General features: G+C 42.0%; 3 protein-coding genes across 4 annotated transcripts in view; all 3 read right to left on the reverse strand.

Annotated features, from left to right (window-relative positions):
• Window positions 1–68: 68 nt before the first annotated feature.
• prkag3a (protein kinase, AMP-activated, gamma 3a non-catalytic subunit) lies at window positions 69–4,011 on the reverse strand. 2 transcript variants are annotated; one of them, XM_046382249.1, is made up of 13 exons: window positions 3,875–4,011; window positions 3,705–3,744; window positions 3,495–3,595; window positions 3,317–3,398; window positions 3,171–3,229; window positions 3,023–3,068; window positions 2,868–2,922; window positions 2,444–2,570; window positions 2,170–2,335; window positions 1,990–2,027; window positions 1,677–1,823; window positions 1,372–1,563; window positions 69–1,111 (listed from the first exon to the last, which is right to left on the reverse strand). In XM_046382249.1, the coding sequence occupies exons 1-12, from the start codon at window positions 3,890–3,892 to the stop codon at window positions 1,447–1,449; spliced, it is 996 nt and encodes a 331-aa protein (XP_046238205.1). In that variant the 5' UTR covers window positions 3,893–4,011; the 3' UTR covers window positions 69–1,111; window positions 1,372–1,446. The 2 variants fall into 2 exon arrangements, with proteins under 2 accessions (XP_046238205.1, XP_046238204.1); XM_046382248.1 differs by having other exon boundaries at window positions 3,008–3,068.
• A 334-nt stretch (window positions 4,012–4,345) lies between these two features.
• cnppd1 (cyclin Pas1/PHO80 domain containing 1) lies at window positions 4,346–8,740 on the reverse strand. Its single transcript, XM_046382247.1, has 8 exons — window positions 8,539–8,740; window positions 7,903–8,005; window positions 7,547–7,628; window positions 7,321–7,441; window positions 7,027–7,155; window positions 6,882–6,943; window positions 6,548–6,665; window positions 4,346–6,305 (listed from the first exon to the last, which is right to left on the reverse strand). Exons 1-8 carry the CDS (start codon window positions 8,599–8,601, stop codon window positions 5,676–5,678), a joined length of 1,308 nt encoding a protein of 435 aa, XP_046238203.1. The 5' UTR covers window positions 8,602–8,740; the 3' UTR covers window positions 4,346–5,675.
• A 1,059-nt stretch (window positions 8,741–9,799) lies between these two features.
• abcb6a (ATP-binding cassette, sub-family B (MDR/TAP), member 6a) overlaps window positions 9,800–16,505 on the reverse strand; it is a 7,771-nt gene continuing 1,065 nt past the window's right edge. The window contains exons 2-20 of the mRNA XM_046382246.1: window positions 16,120–16,505; window positions 14,984–15,124; window positions 14,719–14,908; window positions 14,235–14,327; window positions 13,870–14,062; window positions 13,637–13,758; window positions 13,400–13,509; window positions 13,226–13,291; window positions 12,521–12,646; window positions 12,325–12,401; window positions 12,136–12,199; window positions 11,957–12,042; window positions 11,793–11,850; window positions 11,564–11,668; window positions 10,983–11,157; window positions 10,634–10,746; window positions 10,312–10,406; window positions 10,130–10,198; window positions 9,800–10,035 (exon numbers count right to left, since the gene is read on the reverse strand). The exon at window positions 16,120–16,505 is cut by the window's right edge and continues 132 nt beyond it. Coding sequence (XP_046238202.1) covers window positions 9,876–10,035; window positions 10,130–10,198; window positions 10,312–10,406; window positions 10,634–10,746; window positions 10,983–11,157; window positions 11,564–11,668; window positions 11,793–11,850; window positions 11,957–12,042; window positions 12,136–12,199; window positions 12,325–12,401; window positions 12,521–12,646; window positions 13,226–13,291; window positions 13,400–13,509; window positions 13,637–13,758; window positions 13,870–14,062; window positions 14,235–14,327; window positions 14,719–14,908; window positions 14,984–15,124; window positions 16,120–16,505 — 2,429 coding nt within the window. The 3' untranslated portion in view covers window positions 9,800–9,875. The remainder of the gene's footprint in view (window positions 10,036–10,129; window positions 10,199–10,311; window positions 10,407–10,633; window positions 10,747–10,982; window positions 11,158–11,563; window positions 11,669–11,792; window positions 11,851–11,956; window positions 12,043–12,135; window positions 12,200–12,324; window positions 12,402–12,520; window positions 12,647–13,225; window positions 13,292–13,399; window positions 13,510–13,636; window positions 13,759–13,869; window positions 14,063–14,234; window positions 14,328–14,718; window positions 14,909–14,983; window positions 15,125–16,119) is intronic.

A 16,505-nucleotide genomic window follows, 5' to 3' on the forward strand; every position in this document is an offset into this window, starting at 1 on the left:
CACACACACACACACACACACACACACACACACTTACAGCAACAAGTGCATGAAGGTCCAAACCGATAAATGATGAATATAATTTATTTGCTTTAAATCGAGTCACAGTTATGGAACTCTCAGTATAAAATACATATAAATCGCTGAAACTGTGAATTTGTGACAGAATTAATTGTTAAAGCATATTTGGCAAGAAATTCAACACGTACCAGTACCACAGTGAAAATGAAAAGAAAATATGTTTTGGTAAAAGATAACTCGGTTTATGGCATGCATGAGCATATACGTTCATAGTTAATTACATTGATTACACCAGCATAGTTTATAAAACAGAGAGCTGCTCATAGTATACAGACTAATACAGGAACCTATACCGAATGTTTCACAAATAAAATCATAATAATCCGCGTCAATCAAAATTAATTATGCGTGATTGCTTCATTTAAAAAAAAATAAATTACAGCCAAGCATGTAATTTATTATCATTTTACTTTGAAGGCTATTTATATTTCCGGCCTAATTCTTGAAAATTTCTGGTAACTTGACGCACCAATGACACAGATGGGCGGACATGATCCCATGGCCCGTCACGGCTGAGAAAAAAAAAAAAAAAGAAAAAGAAAAAAGTCACGTGCTTCCTTGTTTACTCTGTGGAGAGAATGGGGTTAAAGCTCAAGTGTTCCACCATGTGGTTGTGTATACTGCATCTGCTATTAGTAATCATTTAGATTGTATACATACATTCATGAGTCTTTAATTTTTTTCTCATATTGTGTAAACACTTCTTGCGCACTTAAACCATAGTCCAAATACTGTTTATCTTCAGGAAATATACAGTGAAAACACCACCAAGTTTTAATACAAATGTATATTACAGAAATATACAGAATGAGTATACATATAATGATCTGGCTGATCAAATGCAGCCAGTATGGACACTCTGCTGGAGGACTATGGAGATTGAATACAGTATCAGTACGCTCTCACTGTCCATTATTGTTACATGAATGCAGCATATAGATAACAGAAGACATGTTAACTTAAACAGCAGCACAGCTACGGAATTCTTCTTCCTCTCTTGCGATCTCTCACTTCACTTACAAGATTATTCCTGAAAGACATAAGCAAAATCTACTTAGCAACTACCATGAGTGATCCTTGGAAAGCATCAGCTCATGCATGTCTGTGTATTTGTATGCAAACTTTTTGTCATTTGTCCAGTGGCGCGAATGTAAAGCAGCATAAGGGTTTCTAATGCAGACATGTTGGGTTGAGGCCTCTGGGTACCAGCCACCAGGCAAACAGGGTAGAAGGGATGTGTTGTGGGTGGGACAAGGGTGGTTGGGATGGGAAAGGGGTTCCAGGGCCTACCTGGCTGGGAACATGACCAGGACCCAAGCCTACACCGGTGGTAAAGGAGGGAAGGGGACCCTCTATCCCCTGGTGCTAAGACAAAAGGGCATCAATACCTGCAGGGGTTAAGACCAGGGCCTGCAGCAGGTCAGACAGAGAGATGATGCCCCTCACCATGTCAGCCCTGTCCACCAGGACCAGCCGATGGACCTGGGACAGGCAGAAAAGTGACAAGGAGAGAATGTGCTGCTATGTCTCTTAGATCTTATGAGTTGTTACTTGAAACTTGAGAGAGAGCAACTCTCTTACGAGGAAACCTCTACCTCAGCTTTGACGATACGGTCTATGATGGTTTCCAAGGTTTCATCGGGATAGCACTTGATTACCCCCTCAACAAAACACGTGCGTCTGCGAACGGCCTCCTGCATAGTGATGTCCAGATTGTTGTAAGTCTTCTGGGCTGCTAGATTCTGCCATGGAACAAACACAGGTTAACCTCAGTTTCTGAGCACATATCAGGAAATGATGCTATGATATGCAAGGATAATAAACTGAACAAATAGCGCCCCAGCTCCATAAAAACTGCTTAAGACATTAGATTTCTTCATCAAAACCATGTTTCCTCAAAGTACTTACAATCACATCAAATCTTGAGTAGAGTGACACCACCTTGCCTGAGAAAAGTAATAGTCGGAAGCTGTAGTATCATGTTGAATGCTTATCTTCAATATACTTAATTGGTAAACTGTAATACCCATCAATACTTATAAATACAGCTCTCTAATGCCAAAAATAATCTAATTTTTAAGAACATACCTTGTTTGTCCACCACAGGCAGCGCAGACACTCGTCTTTCCACAAAAATGGAGAGGGCTTCGTGAAGTGTTGCTGTTTGCTGAACTGTGGCGATGTTCCTGAAGGTTCCGATCCCGAGCTCCTGGATCTTCTTTCCAATGAACGCAGGCTTGGGAAACTTCTTCCCCTGAATACATTCAAAGCACCACAGCAGAAAAAAACTTTAAGCAGCAAGGTCATGACATCAGGTTAAATAAAAGTAACACGGTAGGCATTTGAGTTGAAGCTTGCTCACAAATATATGGAGGAACTTGAGGATTCTTTTGTGGGTCAGAATGTGCAAGACATTTCCAGATTCGGGATCGATTACTGGCAGCCGGTGGATCTTGTGTTTGAGTAAAGAATAGATGGCATCAAAGAGGCTAAGAAGAAAGAGAAGAAGAGATGACAGTCTGGACAACCGTCTATCCTGTCTGACAGGTTGACTAGAATGTAAACACAGGTTTTAAAAGAAGGCTTTAAAACATTTTTCTCTCTCTGTTCCAATTCATTATCATCACACCCTGCTTATCGCCTTTTTCAAAACATTTTTATCTGACTTCATTTGTTCTGCTTCATGTCTCCAAGAGCACATTCCGCCCCGGAAACCTGCATCCAAAGCATCAAGCCAGTAAAGCGCAGATGTAATCGATATGTGATATGTGATCGATATCGCTCACCTCGCCTCCGGAGAGATACTAATGAGGAAGTGATTGGAACACTGTAAGTAGACATCTAGACAGAAGAAGAGAGACAGCTGTAGATGGAAATTCACAGAGATGTGTAGAGATAATATCATCGGTATGTGTTGGTTATTTACTTTGAAATGAGTCACCTCTCCATGTCTCGATCTTGTGGCTTTCCAGCTCATACATTTGAACCTTTCGAGGAAAACCTCTTGCAGATCAATGACAGGTCAATTCAAACATATATGAAGCTTTAAAACTGTGTGTGTGTGTTGGGGGGGGGGGGTTCATGCTCACCATAGGAGACTTGTAGTAGCAATGGAGGATGTTGATGAAATCAGTAATAGTCAGCATACCTGTGAGACCAAAAAAAAGAGTATGTTCCCATTGCTGTGATTCATGCTGTCTCACATGTTACTATGTTCATTATCCTTTTGTCTTACCCACAAATCTCTGCAACTTGTTGTCCCATAAAGGCGCAGCCCTCAAGCCATTTGCCACCAGTGCAAAAAAGGCCTTTTTCACCTTTGAGAGAAATAAATTTCCCAGCAGAAATACAGAATGTGATTCAAACTTCCATAGAATTCTGTATGAAAAACTAGAAATGTGAAGCAGCCTTACTTGTAGTGTGGTATCAAATATGACCAGTTTACAGCTGGTTGGAATGGCATCATAGCAGCAGTGACTTTTCATGAAATTCATGTAGACTGTGGCATCGGCCTCTGTGAGGAATCACGTACTGTAATAGCTGATGTGGACAGATATGTCTACACTCTTTGTTTGCAAAGACAGATCGAAACACACATGGATGCCAAGTTCGTGTAACTATACCTTGTTTCTGTATTTCCAGCTTCTTTTGTGGGAATAACACCTACAACACAGCAAAGCCACACATTCTTCATGTGACATTGTCAAAATAGTTTGAAATCCACACGGCTTACTCAGTTCTAATAACCCCTTCAAACTCCCCTAATTATACTCATTCTGAAATAACATGTCACCTGTGAGAAAGGCTCCATGACTCTGTTGCACGTCCATGAAAATGTTGCTTTCAACAGCAGCGAGCTCGAACCGCTGGCGACTCCGCTCGGTTTGTTACCCTTTCCCACAAAGAAGTCGGGTCTATTTTAGGAACTCTGAAGTGGTATGTGGGAGGGAGGGGTGAAAGAAGCTGGCACAGGCCCAGAAGGGGGAGGGAACGCTAGAGATTCTGCCAAAACCAGACACACAAGAGGCATCACCTTGTCTTCATGGTTCTTTAATGGAATACATTGACTTTCAGGAATCTTACTGCCATTCCAGATTGGATTGATTTGAACATAGGTTGTTGCCACAGGCTGGACTGGCAGGATCAATCTAGGTTTGGAAAGCCATAGTCAGTCCTTGCCGCTTCCTCATTTACTACCAGACTGCGGTTGTACAACGTGATCAGGGTGCTCTCGGTGAACATCCTCCAAATAAATACACAAATGTCACAAAGAAATGCTTCCTTTATTAGCTCCTCTCTACTTTGTACAATATTTGCATTTTACAGCGTGTACAAAACAGAAGGACTTCGTGCTTCAAAGTTTATCAAATTCAGATGCTCGCAGCAGTTTGTCAAACGTTCAGTTGCAAAGTAGATGTCTTGAGAACCTGTGTGTAACCGTGTCCATAAAAAGTAATCAATTCTTTACATTTTCCTCTGCAGCAATGATGGAGTCAAATGTAAGTAAAATGAAAGGTGTGCAAATTTTAGACTGCATCAACGAGGAAACACAGCTGTTAACATGTTATACTCAAAATGTTCACTTCAAAAACAAAATGTCAACCCGAAAGTGAATGAAACCCCAGGAACCCATCACTTCCTTACAGACCTTCTTCTCCTTAGAAAACAGGAAACTTGCAGGATAATCTGTTAAATCTGGCTAAACGTTACTGTAACTGTACACAGATGTGGCGTTATGATTACAGATACAGACTATCAAAAAAGAAAATGATACAAATGACCAGAATTAGAGCAGTTTATGTTTTGAATTTCTGTGTGACAGTTACACTGAGGCATGGAGACGGTGTCTGATCTCAAAATGTTAGCTTCTGTGGAAGTTTATGAGGACAGAAATTTGTTTCACAAATACTAACAAAACTACATCTGGTGTACAAAAATCAGTGCTTGCTGCATGTGTCTGACCAACATCTGATGTAAAGCTCTTTAGTGAATAATTTAAAAATATATGGTGACATTAAGCAAATATGGAAAAGCCTAAATTTAGCAAAATATTTTAGTCCCTTTTTCTTAAAGCCCCATTATACATGACAAAAAAAACTGCTACCAAACTCTCAACTTTCAGATATGCGGTGAAACCTCCATGCACTTTCATCAACCTGCCAAGAAGCAATATTCTAGCTGTGATATAACTCAAAACAAGCTCAATGCAAGGACCCCCCATCACCATCTCACCGCTCTCAACTTTCAATGATAAATGTTTGTAGAAAAACATTAAATTATTCTCCAAATCCCTTGCGATCTTCTCTCTGCAGTAAAAACATAAGTGCAGCGCATTAACTGAACACTATGGCATATTCTGCAGTAGTGAACTTTAAGTTGAAACTCCAAGCATGTGCTGTTTAAAAAAAAAAAAAAAAAAAGCCTCTCTCCCTGCATGGGAGTGTGCCTAATTACTCTTGCCTTTGCACCTGTAATCTGGATCTGGAAAAATAAACAAATCTGACTTTAAGCAGTTGATGAGCGATAAAAACAATGCTGGTTTAATTTCCAGAGTCCATTACCACAGGCTGATAGCGGGGGGATTTTGCCCGTTCCTAGCCGGGCATGAGCAGAGCTTGAGCTTTTTCGATAGGTAACGCAGGCTCTGGGTGGCAGGGTCCCAGCTGCAAAGGGGGAAACACCCCCAGGTGAGAGTTCAGACTTGGTTCCACCCCTCCAAAGAGGCTGGAGACCAGCCACGGTGCATGATGGTTATGAATGGGACCCTGACTGAAAAGTGCTGAGGTGTTTCTGAGCCCACACTGGAGAGGAGGGAGGGATGCGAGACAACCGGGACAGAAGAAGGATGCAGGAGACCAAGTTTGAGTTGCTTCCATGTCAGAATTCGTTTCAGGATGTATGTGACCCACTGATGCAAGGAGGGAGCCCCAGAGACACAGTAACGACGTCTGTGAGGAAGCAGAAGGCGGTGCGCGATGCTCGCCAGCTCCAGTTGCTGCGGTCTGCAGACTTTTGTTGGCCAGAACACAACAGGGGAGGCGCTGGGCAACAGACGAAGCATCCGAGTTTAGGTTGGAGGTCTGAAGGTGGGTCGGGCTAATCTCAGCAGGAAGAGGAAGCAGGGACTGGCCACTTCTGCAGAGGCTGAGCTGGTGCACCACAGCGCTGGTGGCAATAAGGCCAGCCACACTGGTCAGATAGACAAGGCCGAGCATACAAGATACCTGAAAATAAAATGAATTCTAATGATCAAAAATGTTAACATTCCTCCATTTATAATTTTGACTATACTGCTGCTACCCTTTCTACTGCAAAACCAGTTTTCCTGCAACTTGTTAAAATATATATTGTTCTTACTCGTACCTAATCATTCTGTCATGTCTGACCCATTCTGTTTTCTGTTGTATATGAGAAATTTAATAAGTACATTCTAAGAAACACCCTTCAACTCTAATCTCAATCTCACCTTGGTAAAGTGCTGATAGATGGATGTGAGGGCTTGACTCCATGCTGATTGCTCCAGTAGCACACAGAGGTCAGTGTAGGTGAACCAGCCGCGTTTCATCCCCTGTCGCTCTGCAATGCTGGGGATACAGAAGCGAGAGTCAGAAATACTCTTTTCACATATTCTGGTTATGCCACTACAGTGCTGATACCCAGCTTTGTTGTGATGTTTTGCAATACTGAATCACTGTTAAGGTAAGCAGCTTCATGTCAAATGAATGCCAACGTAGAGTATTGGAATATTTCTTACAGACTGTAGAATGTGTACGATAAATTTAACTTAAATGAACACCAACCTGGCTTCCAACTGACTTAATATATCAAATAAGTCGTTTGGCTCTGTGAAGAGGCCCCACTCCTACAAGAAAAGGGCACACTTGTTGGGACAAGGAACTTGAACTTAACACAGACATGTAAGCTCACACGAACACACATACTTACGATGGCATTCAAGAAGTTCATCTCCAAGTTATTGACTGTTTTGACATCTAGCTTCCCAGCTGCTCCCCACTCATCATTGAAAACTTCTTCTTCCTCTCCTTCGTCATACAAGTACTTGCTGGCAACCATCTAATTCACAAAGAGATGAGTGTGTTTCATAATGTAATATCATTAGAAAACAGCAGTGTAGGCCCCCCAAAAGTAAAAAAAAAGCATCAAACTCCTCTCTGAAATAAGCAGCAAACATGCTAGAAATAACACAGCGACACTTTTAGAATGACCCAACACACATACCATAGAGATCAGGAAGAGGTCAGAGGAGGAGATCTTCTGTAGGTATTCGGGGTTTCTGTGTCTGAGCCTTTCTATGTAAACCAGAGCCAGCATCATGGCACAGGGAGAAATGCATGCCTCCCTGAATAAAAAAAAAAATAGTTTTAGATAACTGACTGGAAGTGCCACTTTTGATTCCTTTAAGAACATGTAAGCTTTGCATACATACAGACTACATGGTACGAACCTGGAAACATGAGCAGCGTACTTCTTGTGAAGCTTTCGTATTGGGCTTGGCGCAGACTTCTGGAAGATTTCGATGGCAATATCTGGAATCGAAGAGAGTAAGAAGACGAAAGTGAACCTGAATGATCCACTTAAGAAATGAATTTTGCACGTTTAATGTCTAAGCCACATTTTGGCACAGCTTTTAAGCTATCCCCAACATCTTTCATGTGAAACAAAAAAAACCTTTTCCTGACATTAACAATTAGATAGTCAGAAAAATAGACTCACAAATCCAGTGCTACTTAAAGAGGCGGAGAGGAGCTTAGTTCTTGGTGCTATTTGGCTAACCTAGTTATAAATGTAACATAAACTCACCTGTAACAGGGCACGAGAGGGCATCTAAAGAAACATCTTTGTCCAGGCCATAATACAGTCGCTTTCTCACTCGTTCGGTCAACTTCTGGTGTCCAGGTAGAAACTGTAAAACACAAAAACATTAGTTACCTGCATTAAATGTAGTTTAAGTGCACAAGGTTAAGCTTATTTTGGTTGAAAAGCAATAACCTAGCTACACAACAAATGTCAGCACTCCTTTTACCGACAAAAATTTACAAATTCTTCCATCAATATTATGTGTTTATCGTTTAAAGCAACTGCTACTCAAACAACATACTGTAAACTTTAGCTAAGCTAACGTTGCGCCCGTAGGGAAACCAAAAACATAAGAGTAGCTAACAAACCACCAATATTAGCGAACTATACAAGCCAGTATTGTCTTATTCCAGTTCCTTTTATTGAGATGACATGTTGTTTAGCTTGAGTTAAAAACACGAATCAATGTAGCTTAGCTAGGTCTTTGCTCGGTAATGCCCTCGGTCAGCGTGTTCCGACAAGGGACTCGAGCTAGATGACATAAGCGTCTGCTAACTTAGCTAGCGTTAATGCGCTAATGCGCCTAGCATTAGCCTCCGTAGTTTGTTGACCTGCATTGGTATCGATTCAAGAACATACCGTAAACTCCTGGAAGTCCGAAAACTGAAATGTCTTTTCGTTAAATAAAGCGTTGAAATCCATATCTACTACAGATTAATCATTAGTCGACCGACTGTTGAAAAGACGACTGCTTGGCCTGGCCCCCCGCGCCTGCCTGGCTTCTGGAGCTCTGCTAACAACACGCCCTGTTCGGGGTCAGTCAGTGACGACTGAAGCCGCCAGCTGTTTCCCTCCCTTTCCACACAAACACAGATGCTGCGGCCGACAGGGGGCGCATTGTACTTTGGCCAGCGAGGCCTGGTGTTGCGTTCAGTCTGGGTGTCTAGAGACATTACTAGTTAAAACTGGAAATAACATCAACAACTTTAGCCATTGAGAGTGGAATTATAGTGAAACAAGTTGGGGAACTATGTGTCTGAAAGCCCCCTGAGCAGCAACTGATTCATAAATAACAAGTTATAGGGGAGTTGCGAACTCGTATTCGCGAAAGGATGGATTTATTTTTAACTTGCTGAAGACGTTTGTATGTAAAAACCAACACCGTAACCTGTTGCACTACTTGGCTTACAATTATTATATTAGGGTTAATTATGACAGAAAAACACACTTTATTCTAGAGACGTTTTTGTCATATCAAAATGCAAAAGTAACTTTACATGGAAATCAGCCAGTCTAAATAGCTTGTTTAAAAAAAAAACTGACATTATTGGTAGATTTTACCTTCCCTTTTTGTTTATTCTTTAAACCTTTACAAGTTAAAAAAACCCCACAACAATCAGATGAGCAGCACACCTTTAGCTCAAACGTACACAGATTCTTACACATTTATAGAAAAGTATCGCTTTAAATATCAGCAGAGCTCAAAAATCCACCGAAAACATAAAAAAAGCAAAGCTGACTAAAATCCCTGACAGTTTGTTTGTCAAAAGTCTATTGTCATTCGTACTGTAACATTCAGTGGGCATCGGTCTGTCAATCCAAAGCGTTGGAGTGTTCAGGCTGTGATTAGAGTTTATTTATTTCTTGCAACTCACCCTTTTGCATCTTTTAATCTGTCATGTCATGGATTATTTCAAATTTCACTGTAAAAAGAAAATGTGCCGTCTTTATTTTTTTGGTCTTTTTTTGCTCCTGTTTCTACAGAAAAACCTTGGGCACATTTGTTACCGCCATGCCTGTCTCTCCATGACTTTGCCATTGCACATGCAGTTAAAAAAATAAATAACATTTTACATCTTGCTGAGTGTTCTATCACAATAACATCAAAAATCAACTTTTTCACAAACAAGAGGAAAATCAAAACATATTGTTCTTCTTTTAAAACGGAGGGAGAGAGAGAGAAAAAAAAAAAACATTTAGTGGCTGTGGTGCCCTGAGGAGGATGACGGTGGCTGCAGTTTCTCAGATTTACGGTCTTTGGATTCCGACTCTGATGAGGAGTCTGAGTCCTGGGCCTGCTGTTGCTTCATCCACATGTCTGCATACAAGCCTCCCTTGAGCAAAAGTTCCTCATGTCTTGCAGAAGGAGAGAAAGCAAGTCACTTGGAAAAGTCATCGGAAAAGAGGATGGTTTGTGAGTGTGACGATCGGAAACAGAAGTCACGCTTACCGTCCTCGCTCAGCAATCCTGCCATCACTGATAACCAGAATCTGGTCTGCTCCGATTATGGTTGACAACCTTTGATGTTCATGATGACAGCTCATTAGATAAAAGTGATTTTGCAAAACAGAGGAGACAAGAAGAACTAAAACCTGCCCGCATTTAAAACCTACAGAACACGCATCTCTTACCTGTGAGCTACAACAACCGTTGTACGATTGGCACAGACTTTGGCCAGCGAGGCCTGGATGTTGCGTTCAGTCTGGGTGTCTAGTGCAGATGTAGCCTGCGGAGAGACATTACTAGTTACAGTTGGAAATCACATCAATAACTTTAGCAATTCAGAGAGGAATAATAGTGAAACAAGTTGGGCAACTATGTGTCTAAAAGCCCACTGAGCAACAACTAGGGCAAGTACAAGTAGGGCAACAATGCGGCAATGCTTTCCCAGATTCACTGCTGATCAACATATGGCTCTCTGTCTGCATATCGTTCTCCTTAATGTGACCTCACCTCATCCAGCAGGATGATCTGTGGCGCTTTCAGGATAGTTCTAGCGATAGCCACCCTTTGTTTTTCTCCTCCGCTCAGCTTCAGACCTCTTTCACCCACCTGCGTTTCATAAGCTGCCAGAGAAATTTAAAAGGGGCGTTGGCGGAAAACAGGTTTGCACAATACAAGAGGTGTAACAGTTGTGTTGCAAGCGCAACCCACGGCAGCCGTTTGAAGGGAGTCACATTACTTTAAACATCTATAATACACTTGACCTGTCAGAACAAAAAGAAGAAAAAGTCGGCACTACGACTCAAATGTCACAATGCAGACTTCGAGAACAACGCAGAAGGATCATCTATAAAGTCACCTTCAGGGAAGGTCATGATTTTTTCATGGACATCAGCAGCTATGGCAGCCTCCTCCACTTCCTGGTCACTAGCCGAGATGCGGCCGTAGCGAATGTTGTTCTGGATGGTGTCGTTAAAGAGCACGGTATCCTGGGGAACCACGCCGATATGTGCTCGCAGAGACATCTGCTTCACCTGAGGAACAACGACAAAGACTTAGCAGTTACAAGTCTGTCTCTTGGTAATCTCCAAAGCAACATTACGAGGTGCTAATTTACGCCTGTGGCAGTTAGATGACTTTATTTGCGCCTGAAATAACGTACGATGCATTCTAACGCATATGAAAGCTTGCTGCTTAGCTCTGGTGGCACGATATTAAAGCTAACATTCTATGTCACTGATATTTGCTATGTGGCAAAGCTCATAATGATAAATGAATGAATGGATCAGAGAAGGCCTGCTGAATAACAGATGTCGTAAGCTTCACAAAGGAAGTACTTAATGCACAGATAATCTATTGGACTGGATTGTTTTCCATGTACTGATGTTACTGTTTTCATTTCAAAAACACCCACACACTGTGGCAATGGCAAACATTTACTTTTGATATGTCCTGGTCATCGATGGTAATACAGCCTCCCTGAACATCATAGAAACGGAATATGAGTCGAATAATGGTGCTCTTCCCGGAGCCTGATGGTCCCACCTGGGGAGATTAACAGGAAATTGCACATTGCATCAAATTATACTGCACAGTCTAAAAAAGACAACAGTGTGAGCGAGTCGAGGAGAAAATCTAATTTGAAGTTAAGATTGTTCCTTAAACCTACCAGGGCGACTGTCTGTCCTGGAAGTACAGTGAAGGAAACGTCCCTGAGAATCTCCTTCCTGTGAAACAGAAAGTCTAAAAATAATGTATCTACACTTAAATCTACTTAACAACTATAAACATTTTTTGCTTCTAACCATTCTATAAAATCAAATGTCCACCAACCCATTTGTGTAGCTGAAATAAACGTTCTTGAACTCCATTTTTCCCTGTTTGTAGATCAGATTCCCAGCGTTTACTTCATCTTTCACCTGCATAAGAGAACAAATACATTTCAGAATTTCATCATAATGCAGAATTTTAGGTGGAAACAAAGATCACGCATGGGCTAGTCTCAAAAGTACCTCTTCTTCTTCTTGAAAGAGTTTGAACATGCTTTCCATGTCAATGAAAGAATTCTGGATCATTCTGGAGTGGAAAAAAAAAATAACAAGCCAACAGTTACCCAGCATCACAAAATCCCAAAAAAATCTTTCACTTCTACATATAATTAACCTTAAAGGCTGATGGATCTGTATTCTTCTTCTTCTTACCTGTAGTAGGTTCCAAACCAGTTGAGGGGGGTGTACAGTTGAATGATGTAGGTGCCAAACAGAACAAAATCTCCAACCTAGAATAGAACATTCATTCATTCATTCAAACTAATATTGTTATCCTTCACATTCTGTTCAGTTAAACATAAAAGACACTTCTTTTAGTTTAACTTAAACACATTGACATGACCGGTACCTGAAACTTTCCTTCAGTCACAAAGTAGGCGCAGAGCAGAGAGCCGGCCAGCAGGCCTGACCCGATGATTAGGTTCTGTGTTTGGTTGAGGAAGGCCAGGGATGCCTGGGTCTTCCACTCTGACACCTAAAAAGAAAAGAAGCCATGAGATTCATGCCTGTGTGGGCTGCTTACATCATCTTCTTTGCTACTCTTTGTGGAAATGAAAATGCTACCAAAACAGTCTCATAGATTTAAACAAAGAAAAGTAGTTTTCGCTTTACTGACTAGGAAAGAAATCATATGTGTGTCTGGCAACAACTGTGTTATATTCATCTGGTTTGTTTTGACTTCTGTCAACAACAGCACATCAGCATATCTTCAAGTGATAAAGATTGCTATCATTATGCTGCAAAACAATGCAGGAAGCTGCAGGCGCTGTCGCAGCCAGGTTTGTAATCACTTCAGTGATTTGTTATATAGTTTTGTTGAACAGTTTTTACACCACAGTCTGCATAAATACCCAATTCTGCCTCCTGATAATTGAAACATACCAAGCAGTTCCAGTGACACTGTCTGTTCAGCCTTAGAAATAATTTACACGAAAAACAATGTGAACATCAACACTGAAGGTAGTCCTGCAGTGTCTCATCCTCACCACAAGATGGCAGCTGCAACACATGAGCTGCAAGCAGGCTATTGCATGAGTCAATACCTCCCACTTACCTGATATTTTAAGATGGCATCCTCAAACCGGCTGACCTCATAGTTCTCTGCATTGTAGTATTTTACCTATTGAAGAGATAAAATAGTAAATTGAAGAAAAAAAAATCAACATGTTGGAATAAGCTATATCATGAACCAAAAAGGCACACGGACACCAAAATGTTGATGACGTACCGTCTCAAAGTTCAACAAGGAGTCCACGGCCTTGGACTTAGCGTTGTTGTCCTGCTGATTCATGTCTCGTCTGTACTTGGTTCTCCATTCGGTGATGATGATGGTCAGAGCTGGGGGGAAACACGATCAGGCAATCGAAACTCTTTCAGGAAAAAAATATTCAGTATATACACACCTGACTAAATTCATCTTATTACTTAATATTGTTAAATAAATTCAATAGACGTTTGGACTTACTGAGGTACAGGGCCATACACACGAAGACAATAAGGCCAAACCAGGCATTGAAATAAGTGATGAAGTAGATGATGGAAATGACAATATCAGCGATGGTTGGGAAGATGCTGAACACGATGTAGCTGTTTGAAAAGAAAGGACAAATAAGTTCACTCAAAGCAATTTCAGTTATCGCATTACTTGAAAAGCTCTCATACTGTGCAGGTCAAACAGTCCGTTATGCTCCATCTGACCTGAGCAGGCTGTTAATGGAGGAGGTGCCGCGGTCGATGCTTCTCAGAACGTCGCCGGTTTTGCGGCCCAGGTGCCAGCGCAGGGACAGGGAGTGCAGGTGTGAGAAGAGACGCACCTGAACCACACGGTTGGTGTACTGCTGCACCCGGATCCACAGGAAAGAGCGCATGTTGCTCACGAACCCCGAGGCACCTGGGAAAAGGAGAAGAAAACGGCAAATGTGACAAGACAAGCCTCGTCACTGCTGACCCGTGAAAAATGTGACACAAGAAAATCGGTGCGCGTTATCGCTTGTAGGATTTGTCCGTCTTTGGGTGAAAATCTCGCGCTCTACATCCACGACATGAGTGTGAGCGTGTCCTACCTGCCCCGCCGCCCTGCATGAACTTGAGCAGGACATAAATACACACTGTAGTAGCCAGAGTGTTCCAGCTGCTGCCGTCAGTCAATTCATTCACTGTGAGAGGGACAAACGCATAAAAGGTAAATGAACAAAAAAGGCTTGAAGGCCTGCTTGGATCGAAGATATGGTAGATAAACAAGACAATCTTTTTTTTAATCTTCTCTCCGGCACTCTGATGGCACTAAAACTATCAGAAAAAGGATGTCTCAGCTTAATCACACTGCACATCCTGAGGAACAATGTGTGTTGAGCTCAATGAGTTTGTCTACAAGCCACTAGGTGTGTGTGTGATCAGCATTACATGTTGGCATGTTTTTAATCTCTTGAGGCTCTAATAGAGGAAACACAAAGCACAATAAGCCGGTGGCTCGGGCTTGTAGCAGCAATGCAGTAGGAATGAAAAGGCATTTGACGCCGAATTTTGATTTAAAAACATGTCACTCACCAATATTCTTGTAGTAAATTGGTACAAAGACATTAATAGCCCTCTCGGCTCCAAGCAGTGCCAAACAGAAGAGGACCAGTAGCTGGAGTAAGCTGTTGCCCCGGGGCCACATGTAGGGAACAAGCATACAGACTTTCATCCTGAAACCTTGCCAGGTAGACTGGTTCTCTTCTGTTCTGCCCAAGAGACTCTGAGATGAAGAAATACATTAAGGTTTGCAGGTTCAACTCACAAAATGGCCATGTGCTACTCGCGCATCACTAACCTGTCCACTGTTCTCCACATCCCGCTCATCTTCGTTTATCAGTAACATGTATGGTCTCCGGGGCAACCCTGGAGCTTTGAGACCGATGAAGAAGAGCAGCCCTGTGCCAGTGTAGCGTATCAGCCACAAAGCAAACTGCACCTGAGGGGTTCACGGGCAGTTAAATCAGATCAATATGGATACCTCATTGCATTTAATTATCATGTGGTGGTGGAAACAGGTAAAATTAAATACTCATAAAGCAGCAGTGTATGAGATAATAACTGAACTGATGACTGCATTTGATGTGTTGTTTATTATACAGTGACCAAACCTCTGAGGAACTTCTACCAATACATTATCATACAAGTTACTCGTAAATTATGCAATTTATTCCAGGCTGCTTTTAAAAGTTTTTACACTGAAATTAGAGTCAAATAAGAGCATCAAATAGAGTAAAACATAGGACACTGTGAGTGCTGCAGCATCATAGGAAACATCATTTTAAGTTAAAGAAAGATAAACAACAAAGAACCTTTTAAAACGTCAAGTCATGCTTACAACTATGTAACTGCAAAGTTGAAAGTTTTGCAAGTGACTCAGGGGGGGAGGAGCAAGAGTTTGTCTCTTTTGATTGGTTAACAGAGTAGCTTTTGAGCTCCGACAGTCAGACTGGGCAGTGACTCAGCAAAAAAAAAAAAAAAAAGCCTGTTACTCTTGAAACAAGAGAGGCTGCATGGCATTGAGTGGAATGACTCAAAGGACACACCTATCTATAATAACTAACTTCCCTTTGACCCATTAGACTGTGAAAACACACATCATCAATATAACACTGAGGAGAGGCTTTTTCCTTGTGCAGAACAAGGACATACACTATCAAGGACATACACTACTCACTGGATCAACAAAAGAGAAATCATGTTGGGCTTTACCCTGAATACATAGGAAGGCAGATAAACTGGGTAACACGTGGTGCATGCTGGCACAGGGGACAACAGTGAAGCAGTGAAGCAGTGCAGCATTCAGCGTACAATATTTGGAACAAGCCCAGTCAGTAAATAGGGACTTGTGCCCAATCATTCGTGAGACTTTTTTATTCATTTTCAAAAATGATGGTTAAAACAGATCTCTTGCGATATTCAGTCTTTGCTCACCTGCTGTTGATTGTTCTCCAGGCCCCACCACCAGTGAGGACTGTACCAGGAGATGAAGGCCAAGTTCTCAGCTGAAAAAGCCACAGCCCAGAACAGCAGCAGGGCCGCGCTGTGGCCCCTCGTGCGGTCCATCACCAGAACCCTACGTCTCTCCACCTTAAGCAGGGCTATAGCCCAGGCCCAGCCAATCGCAGAAAAGCAGCCATACAGCACCACATAGCCTGGGAGCTCTCCTCCGCTGGCAGCCCGCCACACCATCCCACCCAGAAACTGGACAAGGAGAAGGACAGAGATGGCCTGCTGGAGACCGTAAAGGCGTGAGCGTGGGATGAACTTGGGTTCCATTGCTGTGCCATATTTCCTGTAGAATATGCAGTGGATTGTGC

The sequence above is a fragment of the Scatophagus argus genome, chromosome 24, assembly GCF_020382885.2.
Source record: "Scatophagus argus isolate fScaArg1 chromosome 24, fScaArg1.pri, whole genome shotgun sequence".
In the NCBI taxonomy this organism is placed as follows: Eukaryota; Metazoa; Chordata; class Actinopteri; family Scatophagidae; genus Scatophagus; species Scatophagus argus.

Excerpts from the sequence above, each read along its gene's own strand:
- prkag3a (XM_046382248.1), bottom strand. Across the intron at positions 3,596-3,704 it reads GCTGGAAATACAGAAACAAG|AGGCCGATGCCACAGTCTAC; the intron begins GTATAGTTACAC and ends GATTCCTCACAG. Across the intron at positions 2,923-3,007 it reads GAGAGGTGACTCATTTCAAA|ATGTCTACTTACAGTGTTCC; the intron begins GTAAATAACCAA and ends TCTTCTGTCTAG.
- cnppd1 (XM_046382247.1), bottom strand. The coding sequence starts at position 8,601 with ATGGATTTCAACGCTTTATTTAACGAAAAGACATTTCAGTTTTCGGAC. Across the intron at positions 7,442-7,546 it reads TACGCTGCTCATGTTTCCAG|GGAGGCATGCATTTCTCCCT; the intron begins GTTCGTACCATG and ends TTTTTTATTCAG. Across the intron at positions 6,666-6,881 it reads TTAAGTCAGTTGGAAGCCAG|CATTGCAGAGCGACAGGGGA; the intron begins GTTGGTGTTCAT and ends CTGTATCCCCAG.